The sequence below is a fragment of the Photinus pyralis genome, unplaced genomic scaffold (genome assembly GCF_008802855.1).
Source record: "Photinus pyralis isolate 1611_PpyrPB1 unplaced genomic scaffold, Ppyr1.3 Ppyr1.4_LG4, whole genome shotgun sequence".
Lineage (NCBI taxonomy): Eukaryota > Metazoa > Arthropoda > Insecta > Coleoptera > Lampyridae > Photinus > Photinus pyralis.
Genome location: NW_022170511.1, coordinates 6,647,518 through 6,668,043, shown reverse-complemented (window position 1 = coordinate 6,668,043; position 20,526 = coordinate 6,647,518). Strand labels below are relative to the sequence as shown.

General features: G+C 35.8%; 1 protein-coding gene across 1 annotated transcript in view; it reads right to left on the bottom strand.

Moving 5' to 3' along the window:
* LOC116168018 (putative carbonic anhydrase-like protein 2) overlaps positions 1–20,526 on the bottom strand; it is a 257,795-nt gene that overhangs the window by 60,082 nt on the left and 177,187 nt on the right. Inside the window, exons 4-5 of the mRNA XM_031483660.1 lie at positions 16,901–16,996; positions 5,939–6,005 (exon numbers count right to left, since the gene is read on the bottom strand). Of these exons, the coding sequence (XP_031339520.1) occupies positions 5,939–6,005; positions 16,901–16,996 (163 nt within the window). The remainder of the gene's footprint in view (positions 1–5,938; positions 6,006–16,900; positions 16,997–20,526) is intronic.

Below are 20,526 nucleotides of genomic sequence, written 5' to 3'. Positions count from 1 at the left end.
CATTTGAATTCTGACCCTACCGACATGTTGAAACCTATTTTTAAGAAACGCAGCTTTTTCCAAGGTCCTAATGCTGAAATTTCAAATACTGAAAAATACCCTGAGGAGTGTCCTTATGCACATACGTCTAGCTTTGAATTACTGATGAAATAGTTAATTGACGTCGTCACATACGTTTTCCCTTTTTAAAATTTAAGTGGTATCTAAAATTGGAACTGCATTTTGGTAGAGACTTAATGTCATATCCACCTTAAAACGAATTATATGTACAAGTTGATGATATTAAAATGTGCATCAAAAGCTACGAATGAAACTTTTCATTAAACTGCTCCCTTGTCATCTGCAGGCGCAGTAATTTTTATTAAAACGCGAAGGTGTGCGATTCCAATAACTTCAATTAAATATTACTGCACAGAAATTTTTATGCATTTTAGTTATCCTGCTTTGCAAATCTCTTTAAAAATGACGTTGGAAATTTAATAACGAACGATTCGCTGATTTTTGCGCTTCTCCTTATAAATAATTCTAAAGTTGGAAAATCTCCCGTAATTGCGTATAGGCACATTCCAATAAAAAATTTTCCTAATTTAAATATGAAGGTACAAAGGCGTTGTGCTTTTTTAATTCGTTGTTAATCAATGTCATGCGGTAATCCCTCTTTTCAGGCAGCCGATCATGCCACAAGCGTAAATTTTTCTCTCACTGTAATAGATTTTTGGACTTTTCCAGGTGCAAGCGATTGAATACCATACATGTTTTATATTGGTGGGGGACTGCAAATAATTTCAATTTATGGTGGAGCCGAAACAGTAAACGCTCTTAAGTATTAATAATAATAATAATTTATTTATTTCAATCAGCTACAGAGACGTAGGTTGAAACAGGTCATGAGCATAACTAATATGTATATAGACGTACTTACAATCACTTGTACAATTAAAACGTAGACACAACACGAACATTAACAATTGCTTCTAAAAACTCGTTAACAGAATACGGTTCTATGTCTAAGATATATTGAAAAACATTCTTCTCAAAACTGTTATAATTTTTTAATGTCTTAATGCTTTGTGGTAGTAAATTAAAAAATTTTAAGCAAGCATATATGGGGCATTTCTGAAACAAGCTTAGTGTATGTGCCGGATAGTTGTAGTTATTGCGTTGCCTAATGTATAGATAATTTTTTTGATACAATGTAAATTCTGATTTATGTTTATAATTATACATAATACATTCGTATATATATAATCCTACCACAGTTAAAACTCCGTGCCTTTTAAACTGTCCCCGACATGATTCCTTAAAGTCAATTCCACACATTATCCGTAAAACTTGTTTTTGAATTACTAGGACTTTCTTTATATTAGTTTGGCTGGTACTACCCCATATCAATATGCCAAACCGTAACCTTGACTCAAATGTTGTGTGATAAATAGTTCGAATTACAGAACTGCTTAGCACTCTCTTAACTACTCTTATACTATAGCACACATTGTTTAATTTCTTTGCTAACTCGTCAATGTGATACGACCAATTCATGTATTCGTCCGCTATGATTCCCAAAAATTTTGCTTTCACTGATAATTTCCAACTATTTTCTAGATGCGCGTTAGAATAAGTTGATAGATGATTACTTTTAAATAACACATACTGAGATTTTTTAACATTAAGCGCCAATTGATTTTTATGCATCCAGTTTTCAACGCCAGAAACAACTTGCTGTGTTTCATTTTGTAGATTAACACAATTTTTAGCTCTAATAATTAATGAAGTATCATCTGCATAATTGATTAATAAAGTGTGTGATTCGCAATTAAGTGCGTCTGATAGGTCATTAAAGTACATAAATACAAAACAGTAAAGGACCTATTATACTTCCCTGAGGAATTCCCCTTTCCAGAGTTGTTATTTCCGAGTAATACGTGTTACCTTCTATTGTTAATTTAACCTGCTGAGATCGTTTTGTTAAATACGATTTCATTAAACTTAGTAGGATGCCTCGTATTCCATATTTTTCTAACTTATTTAGTAATATATTATGATTTACGCAATCATAAGCCTTAGGTAAGTCTAAAAAGGCACCTAGGGGCAATTCTTTCTTATCCAAGATGGTTGCGACTTTGTTTACAAAATGAAAGACGGCTGTTTCAATACTTTTACCTTTAATGTATCCGTGTTGATTATTTCTTAACATTTTGCACTTGACAAAAAAACTGGTCACTCTACTACTCATAATTTTTTCAAAAATTTTTGAAAAACACGTTAGTAAGCTAATCGGACGGTAATTTTCAAATTTTCCCGGGTCGCCTTTTTTAAATAAAGGTACCACTGTGGCTAGTTTTAATTTTTCTGGAAAGACGCCGTGCTTTATTGAGCTGTTAATTACCACCCTTAAAGGCTGGGCCAAATACATAATTACTTGTTTCACTAGGTTGTTGGATATTTCATCGTGAGCTGATGTTTTTTGTTTTTTAAGGATCTTACAACTGATACTACTTCGTCATCTGTTACCGCATACATAAAAAAAGAATTTTCATTATACGGAATCTCATCTCCATAGGGGATTTTTGGTAGTTTACCTATTATGTCGCCGGCTGCATGTGCATAAAATTTGTTAAGTTTATTTGCTATTGTATTCGGGTCGCCTTTCAGAGAAAAACTATTGTTTTTCGTTCTCTTCAAGTTTCCCGTCACGGCACTTACATTTTCCCAGGTGGTTTTAGAAGTATTATCGGAATTAGAAATTTTGTCATTATAATATTTTGATTTTGCTGAATCAATTAACGTATCGGACGTATTGGAGGTCACCCAATTTTCATATCCCCAGAAAAATTACCTCAGGAGTATTCGCCTCTCTACCGAAACATAACCACTGGAATGTTTGTTCCAAGAACCATACCGTAATATAATAACGGGTGATCAGAAAAGGATTGACGTCGAGTCGCCTTTGGAAGTTCCAAGTTAAATATGGTTTCCCATGTAAACATAAATTCCAAAGGTGTCTCGACAGTAACTCTTTTTTGATTGCATAGTAAAGGTTGTTTCAAATTGTGCAGTTTTTTTAAGAATAAATAAAATATAGAGCGCCATATATTTGTCTGGGTATTGTGAAATTTAAAAAGTGCGATGTATGACATTTATATAAATGGCTTCGTCCATGAACAACAACGCTTTCAAATTGTTGAATTTATGAAAGTCAGCCTTCTTTGAAAACTGTTTTTAGAAAATTACGTGAACTTTATTATCGTCCATCTGATAGCACTACTGGTCGAATTATTAAAAAATTTCCAGAAACCGGTTCGATGGAAGATCAAAAACTGGAAAATACGGTCGTACCGCTCGTTCACAAGAATATATTGATTTGGTCCGTGAAAATGTTACTGAAGACCCTGTAATGTCCATTAAACGACATTTCACAAGTTGAAGTTATTGTATCAACAACATGGAGTTGTCTGAACAGCCAGTTCAAGAATAATAAGTCGATTCCTGGACTTAATAAGGATGAAATTATTATTCGTGGCATTGGTGAGATATGCTCATACAGCATATGTCAAAATGTAATAAAAAGTTTTAACAAAAAAAGTGGACTTCTGCCGAGCTTTGGTAGATATTATTTTTCACATATAAATTTCAGAACTGATACTTCAATTAGGTACCAATCAAAAGTTTTTGAAAACGAATGAAGGTTATGTGTTTTATTCATTCTTAAAAAACCGCGCAATTTGAAACATCCTATATAACACGACCCTAGATGAATTGATATTAATAAGAGTTCTACCCGAACAATATCGATAATTTTTCAATCTTGCTGCTTTAGTATTCTTATACTTTGATTCAAATACTTGAACTTTACAGTATTCAAATATTTAGATAAACCTCTCGCCAGGAAAGATTGCCGGTCACAGAACACTTGATCCCGGTCTACAATCTATGTTTTTCTAAAGATGTGAGCGAATTCCGGGATAGTATCGTGTCAATGTTGAACAAAAAGACTTTTCGTTTAACATTGGCACAATCCTATTCCGGAAGTCGCTCGCATCTTAAGAAAAACTTAGATTCTAGATCGACACAAGGTGTGCTGTGACCGGCAATCTTTCCTGGCGAGAGTTATATCTGTTATATGAATTTGAAGACACACAAATGCATCTAGTCGAGATCTATCCACAATTGTAATGTTGACCCCGACCGACAGATTAATCTTGGCGGAATGTACAAGTTTCACTTTGTGAATATCTTTCTTCCATACTCTGTTCTCGAGATATATCCACATTTGAAATGTTGGCCTTCCATCTTTCAAGGTCTCAACGGTCACCACTTATAAATCCAGAACGGCTGGACCCATTTTCATGATCTTTGATTTGTTGGATTCGTGTCCGACCCGAATAGCAGAATAACCATTAAAATATCGAAGAAAACACAAAAAAATAAAGAAAATTGCGAGGAAAATTATTACAAAAGTAAATAAGAGAACTAATGACAGCGACCGTTACATCAACGGTTTTCAATCTTACCAAACTGTTAAATTAAATACTATCAAATTAAAATGTGATAAATATAGATTATTCGCGGTTGCGATTATCAGTAAATCACGTGGTGGGTAATAATGACCAATAAACGCAAGACATCTCCTATCACGCAAGTCTTTAAAGGATTTCAAATGTGCACAGTGCGATTATACACTCCCAAATATTTCAGTGTGCAGTGTGCCGATTAAAAAACAAAATACTTCAAAATATGTAAAGTGAACAACATTGCAATTGTGCAATAAGTCGTCAACTAGTTCTGAAATGCCTTCAAAAGATTTAAAATGTGCACAGTGTCATTAAGTATACAACGAACTACTGTATCCGACACGTAAGAAGACGGAAGATCACTCATCCTCACTATTCATATATCCCCCTGCTCTTTCATACGTGCCGGTACCAATATAAAGTAAAATTAAGTACTTAGCCATATGACAACTTACAATACTTTCAAATATTTAAAATGTGCATAGTATGTTGTAACACATCACCACCATGTCCTGGAACGGTATCTCTTAAATCACAAAATCTCAAAAGATTTAAAATGTGCACACTGTAATGGCATTATATGGAAATGTTAGGCAATGTCAATGTTAATAGGTATATACGAGGTTCGCCGAGATAGGCGATAAAACGTTCGTTGGGTCTGCTATTATGTATATAAATAGAAATAAATGTCTGTCTCTTATGCATGTCGAAACCGTTCATCTGATTGCGATAAAACTTTGGGGAATGGTTGCACGTATGCTCGCGAAAGTTTCTGAGTTAGTAAAATACTCGAAATTCCCATGGAAACGGGAACAGAACAAAAACAGGATTTTAAAGAGCGTGAAGGTGCGTACTCCGAAAGAACTTCCTGAAGTTCCCACGGGAACGGCGAAAACAGAAACGGGGTACGGGAAAAAAAGCGATACGAAGTTCGCCAGGATAACTAAATTGGCGCACAAATCTGCACAAAATGGGCAAAATATTTTGGAAAGTCATCAGTTGGGATGCCGAAACAGGCCTGCTACGTTAATCTACCTGTCCTAATTAAGGAAGTCTGAATTTAGGAGAAGGAGAGTAAGATGTGTAATTTAGCCGACGACTCGCCACAAGGCTTAGGATGATGCTTCGGTATCTGGTAATTCCTAGAAAGCGGTTTAACGTAACAAATGTTGTTTTCCAGCACATAGTCAGCTCAAAGACATTACTTTGGGTCCTTTTCTACTAACCTGTAGTTTTTTTTACATGTCCAACCCCTAAAATGAACACCTATTTGATTTCGATTTTACTTCTAGATTCTGATACCCATTATTACATTCGCAGATCTAAATTTCTACAAAGCCCGCAAACTGTTCCAAATTGCGATCCTGCACCACAAACTTGCCGTACACAAATTTTACGCGTGAGAAACGCAAAGTGAATAAACTTACCCTTAAATTTGACTTTATCAAAACTGCTGGTGATGAGCCGCAACTCGGGATTGGGAGTGTCTCCAATCTGTAAACCAAAATTACAACATTAGAAGTGACACTCACTTATTCTTGAACCCAACCCAGTTTATACGCGGCCAACCCCAATAGCGTGACTAAAATCAGTTGCATTGTTGACCTTCCATAGGTAATTTAGTACTCATGCCTGAATAGAGAAGAAAAGGACACAGTGGCGAACATTAAATACCCATTAAGAGCATATGAATTCAACTTTCGAGAGACCGGCCAAATGAACAAGTAAATATTGTGTAAACGACCCAATAAAATTGCAGTAAAAATACTGCCGCGTTAGTATGATATAAATTCTTAAAGCAAAATGTACAAGACCCTTTTAACGGACGGGTACGTTACAGTTAGCGGGCGGTAATGTCACTGAAGATTAGCATATTGTGAGCGTGCGATGTCCGTTTTCCCAGCTTTTAGACGGGTTTTATAGTGTCCGTTGCTCATTGTTGCGATACACCGAATATATTACAAAGTGGACGACGACGGCGCCGTGCATACTATTCGAAAATTTCGGTTAAAACCGCTACTGCGCTAAATACATAAACAACTGCAAGAATGCGTTTGTAAAACCGCAGCGAACGTACTGTATGCGCTTTACACTATTTCGATGTAGCTTAATGTTTTTTATGAAGATCGAGGATCCCCTCATGTTAGGTATAGTGGGTTTTAAACACGGTCCTGTAGATTAGCGTTTATTGTGGGACGCTTGTTAAACTTTCGGTAAATTCTCCCCCTGCGCTAAAGAATGATAACGACAACGCATTTGGAAAATTGCTTGCCTGAAACGCACGTGATGGCAGTTTATTTGCTTCGTCGTGTACGCCATAGCGATTTATGAACATTCAATGGTGATAGACTAAGATAATAAATAACATGCCTACTTTTCTGTATGGAGTGATACGTTTTCATGGATGTTTCTGAACGATAATAATGCTAGAATTGACCTGCTTTCAGCGACTGTAAAAATTTATTCCGCAGTATGAGATATTTCATATTTATACCCGTACCTAATGAACACAGTTTGCCAAATGAAATCAATTTAATACATAAAACCGCGAATTGATATGTTGTTTTCTATTTAGTTACTTAATTTCATAATGTTACTAGCTTGATCTTATTTTTGTTGTCATATTTAAAAAAAGTTCATTCTTTAATATACCTCACCAAAAAATAGTAGTATCCATTTAAAAAAAGTGACTCTGAGTTCTGTAGACGTCTCGGTAGACACATGCCGCTGTAAATAATTTTTAAACATGTAGATTTACATAAGTTTTTTTAAATGATTTTTGATACAAAAAATTGCTTTCACATAATTAACAAAAGAATAACTTTTTTTTCAACGCAAACTAGTGAAATTATGAAAGTAATTTTAACACAATCATTTTCCTCAATTTGGATTTTTTTCCTTAATTTGATTATGTAATATAATCAATTGATTATGCCGCTATATCCAAAACAGTGTACCTACTCTTCAAGAATATGTAATGAAAACTAGTGGTTACCATTAAAAAAAAATAACAAACCCCCCTTGACCATGCAGAAGTACGCCACTGATCACAAATTTAAATCGGCGATGCTTGGTGTCGGTTTGTCGAAGTGGATGATGATTTTTTTATGTCTGGGTCTTCCAATTGACTCCGGGAAATGTCGGCGGCAGGTCCAGTGGGTATGTCGACTGTAATGGTGCACAGGAGGCATCTGTTTGTATGTTTTCCGTGCATTGGGGTCGTATCAGCAACGACTTTTTGCTTTCCAGTATTAAATGACTGGCCCATCAGGCGAGTTTTGTGGTAGGTAACTTGCGAGCGAGGAGCCATTTTAGCGGTTGGTGGTCGGTGGCTAGGGTGATTGCTATCCCTTCCACGTATCCTAGGAATCTCATGAGCGCCCGTGCCACAGCGAGGGCTTTTCGTTCCGTTGTGAAATTATTCCTCCGCGGCTGGCATACTCCGCAGATCATTCACCCAAGCTTTCTCATTAGATGAGTACAGCGCCTAGGGCGTACTGGCTGGTATCGTTCCTGATGACGAAGGGCGCGAGGTCGGATCAGCCTGTCGCAATATCGATGCGGTGGTGAAAAGGGCTTTCAACCGATTAACGGTGGCGCATTGCACATGTCTGAATAAAGGACATGAGGTGCCTCAAATTCCTGGAAGCTTGTAGATCGGCAATAGCGGAGGTCTTTGCGTGTAATAAGGTGACCTACGTACTTGATGCGCGTACATGCGAAATGGCATTTTGCCCTTGGCCCTTTCAGTTTGAACTGGCATAGTCTGTTGAAGGTGCGTTGCAGGTCTTGTAGGTGAGTGGCGGAGGTTGGGGATAGGATGATAATGTTGTCCAGGTAGGATAAAATGGTGATGTCGGTGGGTTAACTTTGCAAACGTTCGACGAGCCGTTGGAAGGTCGCAGGGGTGTTTCTTAGCCCAAAAGGCATCTTTTTAAATCGGTTGAGGCCGAAGGGAGAAATGAAGGCGGTTTTAACACGGTTTTTCTTCACCGCAATTTGTCAGTATCTGGCCTAGAGGTCGATGGAAATTATAGGAGCTTCCTTGGCAATGTGGGAAGCGTGACCGAATTTAAATCGACGCATACCCTTGTGGAGCCGTCGCGTTTGGGTACCATGTTGATCGGATTCGCATTCCTCGATAATTTCCTCAGTTTTCATTTTGTCCAGTTGTTGCCGAGTTGTCGCCTTGGCGGCGTTCAACCGGTAGAGCGATTGGGCGACAAGAACGCTTGTCTATGTGGTGCACCAAGTATGGGGTAGACTTTCGGCTCTCCCCCTGGTGTAAAGGCTAGTGCCTTTGCGATCAGTTTTGCGAGTTACCTAGATATTGGGGCGGTGGCGATGTCTTCCCCTATTGTTCCGTGCTCTTTCAGTAATTCCGTGAACGAAACGTGCGAGGTTCTTCCGTATTCGTCGGTGGAGGAATCCGTATACCATGTGAAGTTAAAGGGTTTCGTGGACTTCCCCCTCGATCTTCGCAATTATGCCTTGCTTTTGCACGATGAAGAGTTCTGTGGGATCTGCGTCGCTTTGTTCCGTCTGGAACAGTTTCCTGAACAATTGATGTGCGGCTTCTTGGTATCTTGTCGTCGTCTTCCAACAACATGGTGGGACCTCGGAGGCGGTTTTCATCAGACATGTTTACGCAGTCTTTGTACGTGTCTATATTGTCCACAAAGGGGCTACACGTCTCCGGATCCATGAAAACAGGCTGTGTATTTTGTAAATAATCCTCCAGTGGATTGTCTTCAGGGATTCATTCAGTACCTTTTCTGTGAGTTGGATGGTTTTCTGCTGCTTGCTGTGGCAACTTGGCATGGGCTCTCACTATTGGCAGCGTTTGATCTTCTTGAGCACCAATAGTTAAGTGCACATTCTTGTTGGATGCGTGAGTGAACGAAGGTAGTCCAGAGGGATATAAACAAGTAATTTATTTACACCTAACTTTACACTGTCCTTGGGTTTGCTTAAGATAACCTTGTAGGTCGCGTTACTTGGGTCACCGGAATGATCGCTGTTGGCGGATTGCAAATGTGGTTTTAGTTGGGAGCGTCGCTGTTAATTTTGTATTTTTTTGTCAACGCGACGCAACTGTTACAGTGTGTTAAAGTAGCACTATGACCGTATTGAACAAGAAAACACAAATTCAGACCCTGCTCTGTACGGAAACAACTGTTGCAGTCTGATTTTGAACGAAGACCGAAATATTCTGATTGGTATATTCAACAAATTCAAATTGTTTGTGAAATGTAAAAATGGGGGAATAAAGCTAATTATTTCCAATAATGTCTTGATTTGCCTTTGTCTCCGTGCTACATCAAATATGCAAATGACTACTTTCGGTCCCCAAGAAATGCAATTTCGTACACTTTCTGATTGGATGGTAAGTACAGGAAAATGCATTATTTCTAAAGATTTACTGTTTCTCTCCCTACGGTTTCTTACTCTATACTTTTTTTACCGCCTATATACGTCTATAGTCTACGAGTATAACTATAGTATCTATACAGACCGAAATGTGACGTATTAATACAGAGGTAACAGAGGAGTGCTAGCGATAAGCCCTTTCCACTCGAATCCCACGAGAATGGTAATGAGGTTCTTATTGCAATTTCTAATTATAGTTATTCTGGCGATTGAACCTATATTTTGTGAATCCCCGATTTAGTTTTGACGTGTTTTGGCGAGGCTATTGTTTGGGCTTCACTAATTATTCACTTTATTATCAAGTTACGGAATTTTTTCATTAAACTCTACGTCCACCTTTAATTACGACTCTCAAGACAAGATTCGTATCATCATACTAGTCGGCGGCCATTTTGTTGTCGAAGTTAACCAAAAGCAAGGTCCACGGGACCAGGATAGCACGTATATAATGATTTGGGGTCATTGGGTCCACTGGAATTAAAATAGTGAAGGTAGTAATTAATTGGATAATTCCTTCTTAAGGAACGACTTAACGGTAACACTATAGTTTTGAGATAAATTTGAGTATGCAGGCGGTTGAAGTGAAAGTGCAAAGCTTTAGTGTGAGAAATGTCTCCCCGTGTACCTACTAACCTACCTAATAATACATCCTTCTAAACTTTAACATGAAGGAACAAAAGAAAATGCAAATTAAAAAAGCAAAAATTTAGGTATTCGGAAAAAAAATTGATTGAGTTTTGCATCACGTCTATCCTACAAGGGGTGTTCTCAAAATTTGAGCGAGCCGTTCGATATTGGGTGCCTAAAACCCTTTACGGATATGGAATAAATAATACACAATTACATTAAAAACAAATGGCTTAATAACATAAAAGAATTCAAACAAGATCACCATTAATGATTTTCTTTTGAAACAGAAAGTTTTCCCCCGTGGTTTCAGGCGCTTCGGCTATTCACACATTTATAATCGATATTAAATTAAAGAAGGCTCGACTAATTCTACAATATTACCTACAGTAATAATAGAAAATCCCATTTAACAAGACTTGAGCTTTTAAGTCTTTTAATTATGTCTCGCTTTCACAGTAACGGGGTGCACAAAAGCTCCAACAGGAGTGTCGTTTATTAAACAAAAGGAATTTCGAATTTGCCGCATTCTCTTTTGCTATTTGTCCAACTACCGCTTTGACCATTAGACAAACAATAACTATAGTCACAAATTAGTGGTCGCCAACATTTCACCTAAATTGAGTTATTTTAATTAGATACACTTAAATAGAATCGATAGATACATAATAGTCCGTCTATATCATGTGCAAACTAATTTCTGTAGCGAATATAAAGCGGCTTTCAGCTATTGCATATAGCATGGTCGAATTGCATTAATTAAAAACAGTAGCTGACCTTTTTATCTGATTAGATACCCGATATTTTTTGTGCAATACGCGCACCGCAAAATAGAAACAAAAAAAAACCGCCTGTAAATGTCTGTGATCCCATTTCGACCGAGTAGATTTAACTGGGAGTTTATAAATTGACTAAAACGGGTAAATGCACTTTGCGTTTCCAAATGATTTGTCGAAATAACACAAAACGCTGTACAGATTTTTATACCTATCTATTGTGGGAAGGTTTCATTATAGTCCGTTGGAAATGCGAGGGGTTAATACCCCGGTTAATACCAACGTTTTTTGATGAATGATCAAACCAATCAACGGAATTATCCTAAAACTACAGATAAATGTTGTGTCGATTCGAATCGCAGAATATTTTCAGAAGCCTCGCCCTCGTGTTTTGTAACATACCACAATTAATTTATAAATTTATGTAATATTTACATGAATTTATAAATAATTCCGAACTCTATTTTTTGATATCTTTTTAAATCGGTAAATGCGGCGGGATCCGTTTATATCTGAACTTGTTTGGCAAAATTAACGAGGTTTTTCGGATAATTTGCTACTTTTTTTAATGTCGGTAGCGATTATTCAATCATGGACACTTGCGCTCAGGTCAATTGCGTCCAGGGTAATTAAGAGGGACAGTTGTGCCTTCAAAATGTTTTTCATAATGGGGACGTCACTATTGTTAATGAACCTTAGACAATTGCGCCCCAAGAAGTTAAACCGTCTATTTATTATTGAGCGATCCGGCTCGTTCATGATTTTGGACTCTCTCTCCGTCCGTCTGTGCACATGATAACTCGCCAACGGTTCGGATTTTTCCAATTCTAATTTCAGTATTGTGTTTATCATCACTTAAGGAAGAACTGATTAAATTTTCACTGACGCATGAGCTCATTTGCGCTATTTGTTACGAGTTGATTTATTTACTTGTTTTAGTAGTGCAAATAATATCAAAATATGCAAATATTAACCCCCATTATATTCTTAAGATTGAGGTTTATCAATTTCCCTTCCATTAAAAACGTCTAATAAAAATGCATGGCGTTAAATCTACCGAGGGAAATGCGCGTGCTGCAATATTAATAATGGGAAAAGTTCGTGCAAGTATGCAAAGTGCAACAGCTCTAGAGAACTAATCTCTTTTTCAATCCAAACATTGATAAATGCACTAAAAAACTTTATGGGGTTTGCGTCTTGCAAACGAAGCTTTGTGACCTAATCGTTGATAGGCATAAACGTATTACCCACCTGATGACGTGCGCAAAAAGCGCGCTTTATTAGATTTCTGGGGAACGAATTGATAGGTAGATTAAATTTGGCATTTTCAACATTTAACGTTATTCTGCCTTTCTTGATTTGAAAGCCGAAATGTTCCCTTAAAGACAATGCTGTCTAAAGGTCCTTTACAGAACGTGTATGCTTGCGTAAGATAAAAGTAGAGCGTTTTATAGGAAGCAAGTCACGTTGCTTTCACATGCTAATTTACATTTTTGCGCGCTGTTGTCCTTATTTGTATCAACGTCTGCTGATGAAAGTAGAGGAGACAATACTATCGGTGATCTTACAGTTGGTGATATTCAATTTAAACAAAAAAAAAATTATTTTAACTAACCAAAACAAAACGGCACTATTGACGAGTCTTTGCATTTTGAAGACGATATATAAAACGTTAGGCACTGATAATTCAGCCATTCCCCATTGTCACGAGAATATTGATCCAATTGGATAGACCAAGATTTTCCAATTATTATTGTCCTTTTAAATGAAGTGTATCCTCGTTATATTTATTAAGAAAGGCATGGGGATGTAGGTGTATTGTTTTTTCCTATGTATACTTTTAATAGACAAAATCTCTTCTGAAGGGCAATATCAACTTTGTCTTCCCACACGTCAAATAAAGATACAGAAGCCAAAACAACAATATTCAAAGTAATTAATATGGCAGCCAGAGCTTCATTTGTTTAAAGAAGTTATTTTGGATGCATAAAATTAGGCGCCCTTCAGAAGAGGTTTTGTCATTTAAAAGTGCACATAGGGAAAAACAATACACAATGTCTACTTCTTAATAAATATCCCTGTATAGGGCTTTAAAGCAAACAGTTGGCATAAACATTATGCTATAACGAATCTCCGATTTGTAACGGCAAGTTAGAAGACAAGGGTGGAAAACCATCGTTCGTACTAAATAACATTGATTCCTTAGTACTGTATTGACAAACATTTTTCTATGTTACGTGAAATGTATGTCACTTTACAAAAAACGACTTTTAGTTTCCTACATAAGAAACGCAAACTGGATCTGGCGAATACAGTTGAACTTTTGTGATTTGCTCTCGTATAATGTATAGACAGTTTTTGGGACAATGAACATTTATTTACCTCGGCCACACTCCAATTCAGATCCAAAGACGGTTCATAAATGTTCCATGCGAAAATGCCGAGTAATAGCTCTGAAACGGAACCAACGAAATAGTTGTGACCAAGGCCATTTTTTCCAATTCGAGAGCACAAATTTACCGCCCTACACCCGCCTCCATTAGGTCAATAGAACCAAGGAAATTGAAGAGGTCTCGGTTATCGTGGCATTGACCCAAGCTTTCTTTGAAACGCGCACGTTGGTCGCTGCACCTACTCGCGCTCACGCTCCGTATGAAGCGGTACATATGTAATTTAAACTGCAAAGCGAGCAACCGTTAGAGATCGTGAAAACTATACCCTAAAAGCTTCAAAGATGTTTTCAGAAATTATTATTTATTTTTTTTTGGTTTAGTTTTGCCATTCTATTATATTATATTTATTATATTACGAATTTTCTTGAGGTACTGTTCATCATCTTATTGGTTTGTAAATTGCCTTGAGTTTTTCCTTTATTTCTTCTTTTCGCTTACCTCCTTTATCTACCTTTTTTGCTACCTTAATTCTTTAGCATATCGTGCGGATACTTTTATGCCGCTTTTTTGTTCGCCGTTATATACCTACGTCCTACGTCAGATGTATATGTATATATTCAACTTTCGTTCTGTCGAGCGTCTGATAGGGCTGCTGCACATATACTTGAAAATAAGGCGCGTCATATTTGTCTAGTTAAACTAGTAAATAGTAAAAAGTAAGAGAGAATTAGATTGTCATAAAAAAAAACCAAACGCTTTCTATAAATAATAATGATATAGCGGCCTATTGGGCCAATCAAAGACCGTTCTTTCATTTTCACGTTTTTAAATGCAAAAAAAGCAATATTTTGATTACAGATTAACGAAAAAAAATACCTGATACGAACACACATTAAAATCAATTTTTTTTGGTGATATCTGTATTTTTCAGAATGACGAGGTCTTTTGAAAATAAAAAATGAAAGTACCAATATAAAAAATGAATTTGCTCTCCCTCTCGCTCTATTCCATTGTAACGAAGCACCTATTTTCTACCTTGAAGTATACATACTTTTATGACCACCCGGTATCTGGAGGCACTTCGTTACGAAAAGTGTCGCGTCGAAAGTATTTGTTAGTTCTAGGACTTGAAGATAGAAGTTAAAAGTAATTGATTTAATTTCAGAGTTGTGTTTTAGCCGCTGCTACTGTAAACAAAAGCTATAATTAATTTGCCGTTTGTAACCGTTCCCGTCAAGATATTTTAATTATCTTCGTTGCGTCCGAAAGCTCTTGTCATTAAGACGAGGCGAATTAATATTTCAGAATTTCAGTTCCATTAAGTCATTATTAGCAGGTTTTAGTTTCCAATGGTATATGAAAACGAGCATTAAAACGGCAAGGTCATGCCCGCAATGTGCTCACAAGTTTGAGGAAATGTGCTTGTTACTTCTAATATACAGCAGTAGATGCGGTTCCAATTGCATTACGATGTACCAGTATTTAACCTGCGTGGATTCCGTAGAACCGGCAATTTAATATAGCACGGAGAACAACAAATGGAGCACTTGTTCACAGATTCCCGTTAGAAATCCGATATCTTGTAAACCATGCACTTTTCGACAAAAGCTTCTCTTATAAACTATTGAGATAATTTAATTACCGATACAACGATGCTTCGATAATGAGAATCCGAGCAGCGGTTCCTGAGATAACGAAACAAAGGTGACGGCAACAGTTCCAGAATTATGACGTCATTACGGGCGACAATCACGTCTGGGAGTGTCTCCCGGTGTCAATTTCAAGGTACTTTCATGAGGAAACGGAGAAAAAATCTCATCCTGGTGTCACATACTGAAACTTTTTACCAAAATTTTCAACTAACAGTGTACACTAATAAGAGACTTTACCAACGGGGTTAAGAGAAGTATGAATTTATAAATTTCATCTCGCCTATGAGTTGCAGTTAACAACATCCGATTAAGTCGTGAGTTTCATTAGAAGTGCGCTTAACTTTCACAAATATATTAATTTCCTTTCCTATTGGTTTTACACGAGTGAAGAAAAAAATCTGAAAATTTCGGGATCAATAAAGTGTCATAAAAACTTCATTTTAGATAGTTTAAAGCTGTCATTATACACTGGGGATTTTTATTAGGGGGTGATTTTCAAAAAGGTAAAACTCGACAGGTTTTGCAATTTGAAAATTTTTGGGCCGGTTTTTGGGTTATCACCCCCTAAAAAAACTCAGTGTATCAAAGTTTCCAAAAATATTTTTTCACGCGTTTGAAACTTATAGCTCCGTCCGGGGGCTACTGGAAAACCCTCTACTATACCGAGATTTTATTAAACGTACATAACGTACAACAAGACCGTTGCGACCTATAGTTCAAAAGGTAATTTTTTATTTCGTCGACTCCTTGAGATAACGTTCGATTACATACTGGTTTTCTATACAATTGAATTGTAATTGTTACATCTGCTTGATATTCACTTAACGATTATATCCCCGTTGTTTTCTGCGGAAGCCTGTTTTGATATTAATATTTAGTCTGACTACGTGTTGATCCCCTTTTCTACTAAGAATTAATTTAAATTTAAATGTTAACATTTCAGATCTATATATTACAGTCTACTATTTGTAATATTTTTAATATCATTCATTAAACATCACATAAACTATAAGTTTTTAGCTCATTTTTCCTTCCTTGTAACCAGCGCAGTCCCTAGAGCTATTCCCGTGTAATTAAGAGACGGCAACCCTAATTTCAATTTGGATTTGATTGTTTTTGTAATTAACGTATTTAATTACATTTCACTCTCTCCATTTCTTGAGTTTATTATAAGCTATAAGAATTGGTACAAATCTGAAAATGTTAGGAGTTAGTTACTCGTAAGAAAAAACAATATCATCTGCCACTTTTTGAGCCACTCACTATCACGTTATCTATAAGCAGATGCCCAGAGCTGTACGTATAATCCCTACATAAAAAAGGATGATTTTTAACAGATGCAATAAAACAATATGTGAAAGAAAGAGAGTCCCCAAGGAGTGGAAAAGAAATATATTTTAGCAATTTGTCACACCGTAAAGTTCTTTCATATTGATTATCGTGCATTATTATTAAACCATATTTTCCCACGACTAAGAATGACTAACAGTTTAAAACATGGAAGATCTTACCTGTACCATAAGCGAAATGCCCACAATTCCTTGCGTTTTATGCTGCGCTTCGGACATATTGTGATATAAGTCTTTATTAAAACCATAAAGTTGAATCTGAAAGTAGAAAATAAAAGGTTAAAATATTTATAATGTGTCTTATACTGCGGTCTCACATAAAAAGTGAAATAATGCTTGAGGTATATTTGAAACTTTAAATAACAGACCGAAAGCCGAGTAGATTAATGAAATCCTGGAAACGGCGCAAGTTAAATATAAATTAATAGCGTCAGTTTGTGTGCTAAATGATGTTTATATAACCATTAGTTCGTAAACGGTTACGAATTTAATTTAACGGAAGTAAGTTAATAGTTTTATCAATATTGCTTTCAAATCTACTAGAATCGTACTAACGAGTCAAATAGGTAAACTTTTTTTGAGTAAAAAAGTTTCAATATACAATTTCACCAACGGTAGTTCCTTTTACATAATACAGATCACATCAATCTTTCTAAAATCACTTCGTTTCGAATGCGCTTATTGAATATTCTATGAAAAGTCAGTGTGATGGACTGAAACATGTGCATATATTCCATTATTACTTTTATCGATTTCTAGTGGAGAATATTTCTGATATAATAAATATGCCCTAGGAATCACATTTTCCGGTTCGTCATACTGTAATGGTTAACTAGGGAGAATTAATATTCGTGGGAGCGTGTTGCTTATAAAATACTTTAAAAGTTTTAACTTCTTTAAAACTCGTTAGTTTTAGGCCATAAACATCTTTATCATCGTATTTAAAAATGAGTTTGACCTAATATTGTTGTTTCAAGCGTAAAGCACATGAAGAATATATGAACGTCCCAAAAGCTCTTCCTAATTTATGGACTGCATTCTTAACTGCTACACAAGGAAAAATGGAACATGAGACGATAAAATGGCTTTTATCGGAGAATATCACTATTGTGTTTAACTTCATTACTGCCCTTACTTCTTCTCAATTTTAATGTTCACTTGCAAAGCAATAATTTCAGTTTCCGATTCATCAGAGCCACTTCAATGATCAATCGCCGCCCGTCTTAATAGAGCGAAACTGTTACATTATTTTGTTCTTGACTTCCCCTAAGTACGAACTTAATGAACAAACTTCTAAAATAATAATAAGCAATTTCATTAGACGGCGGTGTAATTGATATTAGTACCTGTAACTTCAAAGTGTAGTTAATTTTAATTACGAAATCGTTTTTCCAAACTTCAAACTAATTGCAAACTGGTTAGTCGATGACGATCTGAACATTTTAACATTAAAAACAAAGTATTTATTTTTCAGATGCAAAGATCTTTCGCAAGGGAAACAAAAACTCGTTGTTTTCACAGTCACGTTTACTTCCATAGGTATTTCAGAATAGAAATCTAGAGCTTTATTGGTAGAAAACAATTTCTATATCTAGATTTTCGAGAGGTAAATCAGCATAGGTAATCTTCCACTGTGGGGAATTAAAAGACAAAAAAATTACAATGTGGTACTTGTTGCGTGCCGAAAAGATGTGACTACATCTTATCATTTAAGTTAAAAGCTTCGCCTCGCCCCAAATTTCCGCTTACCGCTGAACCTAGTGTTGATACATACAAATTGTGGGTTCTATTCTCTTCCGTCTGAGTGAGTGAGTGTGTACCGTTATTATTAGTGCAAAAGAACAGTTATTTTTCGGTTCTCTCTGTAGCGTTCAATACAATTTCACTCAGCGCTTGTAGGTAGAGTAGACACGTGTGACTCTTAAAATATGCTTCTGAAGTGTTGGTCCAAATCCAATTTTTCACTTTTATTCAGTTTCTCACTAATTTCAATCGACTTAACCTTAATATTAAATAAGTAAAAATATTTTAGGGTGACCAATACCGAAAATGGATCAAAAACAGTACAATGGTTGAAGAGTTTAGGAGCTAGGGAAGCAATAGTTGAAACTACTCCTGAAGAAAAGGAAAAGTAGAAAAGAGGTAAACTAAAAATAAGTTTCAATTAGACTTAAATAATATGTTTATGCAAAAGAACAATATATTTTAATTTTGTGAATTATTTATTTTATATAATTAATAATAATTTATATCTTTTAATAATGATTTTATTTATTTACTTAAAAACCCAAAAAATAATGGAACCGGAACCGAAAATTATCGAAGCCACAGAAGCAGGAACCTGTACCGGAACCCTTAAAAAATAATTTTACCTACATAGTGAGGAACCGGAACCTATATTTCATATGGGTACCAACCTCTGCGAGAAAATAAAAAGTATTTATTAATCGGGAGGCGAGTTCGAGGAAGGTGGGGGAGGGGGCTTTTATAGGGGCCTTTTTGAGTTTCTCGCTTGCATCTCAGTAACTGTTATTCGTAGCGAAAAGTTCTTGAGGCAAAACTTAAAGATAACAAACCCTACTACAAAAATGGTTCTATACTTTTTTTTACGTAAGACTAGTACAGTAGTAACTGTAGTAATCTACTAGACCATTTTATTTTCTACCCTTTCGGTATAGAAACACTTGGCGCTTGGGGCCCATCTGCCAAAAAAATCACTTCAGAAATTAGTAAAAAAATTTTTGAAAAAACACAAGAAAATCGTTGTTTTGTATTTTTAAAACAAACATTCAGTTTAGCTGTTCAGTAGAGAAATGCAGCTTGTATTTTAGGCACTCTACCGCCACAGACAGCATTTAATGAAATTTTTGATATTTTAAGTATACAGTTTTTTTTAACAATTTTATTTGCAATATGTTAATGTTGTAACCTTTTGTTAAATTCATAAATATAATTTCCATTGTACAGTAGGAGTTATGCAGCCGAGAAAGCACAGACATTAAAAAAGTTATTTATTCTCATTCCTACAATTCTTATGACTCTTCGATATATAATATTAATATATTGCGTCGTCTACAGCTGGAAGGCCATTGGTGCAGGCTCACACGCAGTTTCCCTTCGTTATTTCGCACATGGCGTTGTTAGTAAATAAATCCAATTAATTTGTCCGATAACGTTTATACAAAACATCTAGCCAAATAAGTCTTTTATCTTACGTCGAAATTACGATTTATATTCCCTGAATTATGCTTTCTAAAATATATTATACTAAGTACAACAAAATAAAATACTTAAATAATTGCTAAATTAACAATTAAAAACAAAAAATAACATTACAATAACAATTTAGGAAATTGTCTTTTTGAACCAAGCCTCTATTAAATCAATTGAAACATTTTACACACAGGATGTCCTGATTGCCGTTTCAAATGCGTAAACCGCAAATTTAGTTGACAGCACGTCAATTTTCACTTGCCTCTCATATGCCTCTCATTTCAACCTAGAGAATCAACACCACCCTGCAGTTTAAATATATTTTGAAAGATTTAATTTTTTGTTGTATTAAATTGACATCCAATTTGACCAGTTGTATGACTATAATTTTAGTTAAGTGTTACCATCTCAACTTTTTTCACCATTTATCTTTATCAAGGATCTGTTAGTCTACTCTGTTCTCCCTCAGTGAGTATTTTCTTTCTTGTTAAATGTTCTATATGACTAAGTGATGCCTGTCTGGTTTACGTATTTACTTCTGCTTTGTTGACTAGTTGTAGAAGAGAATCCCTTAA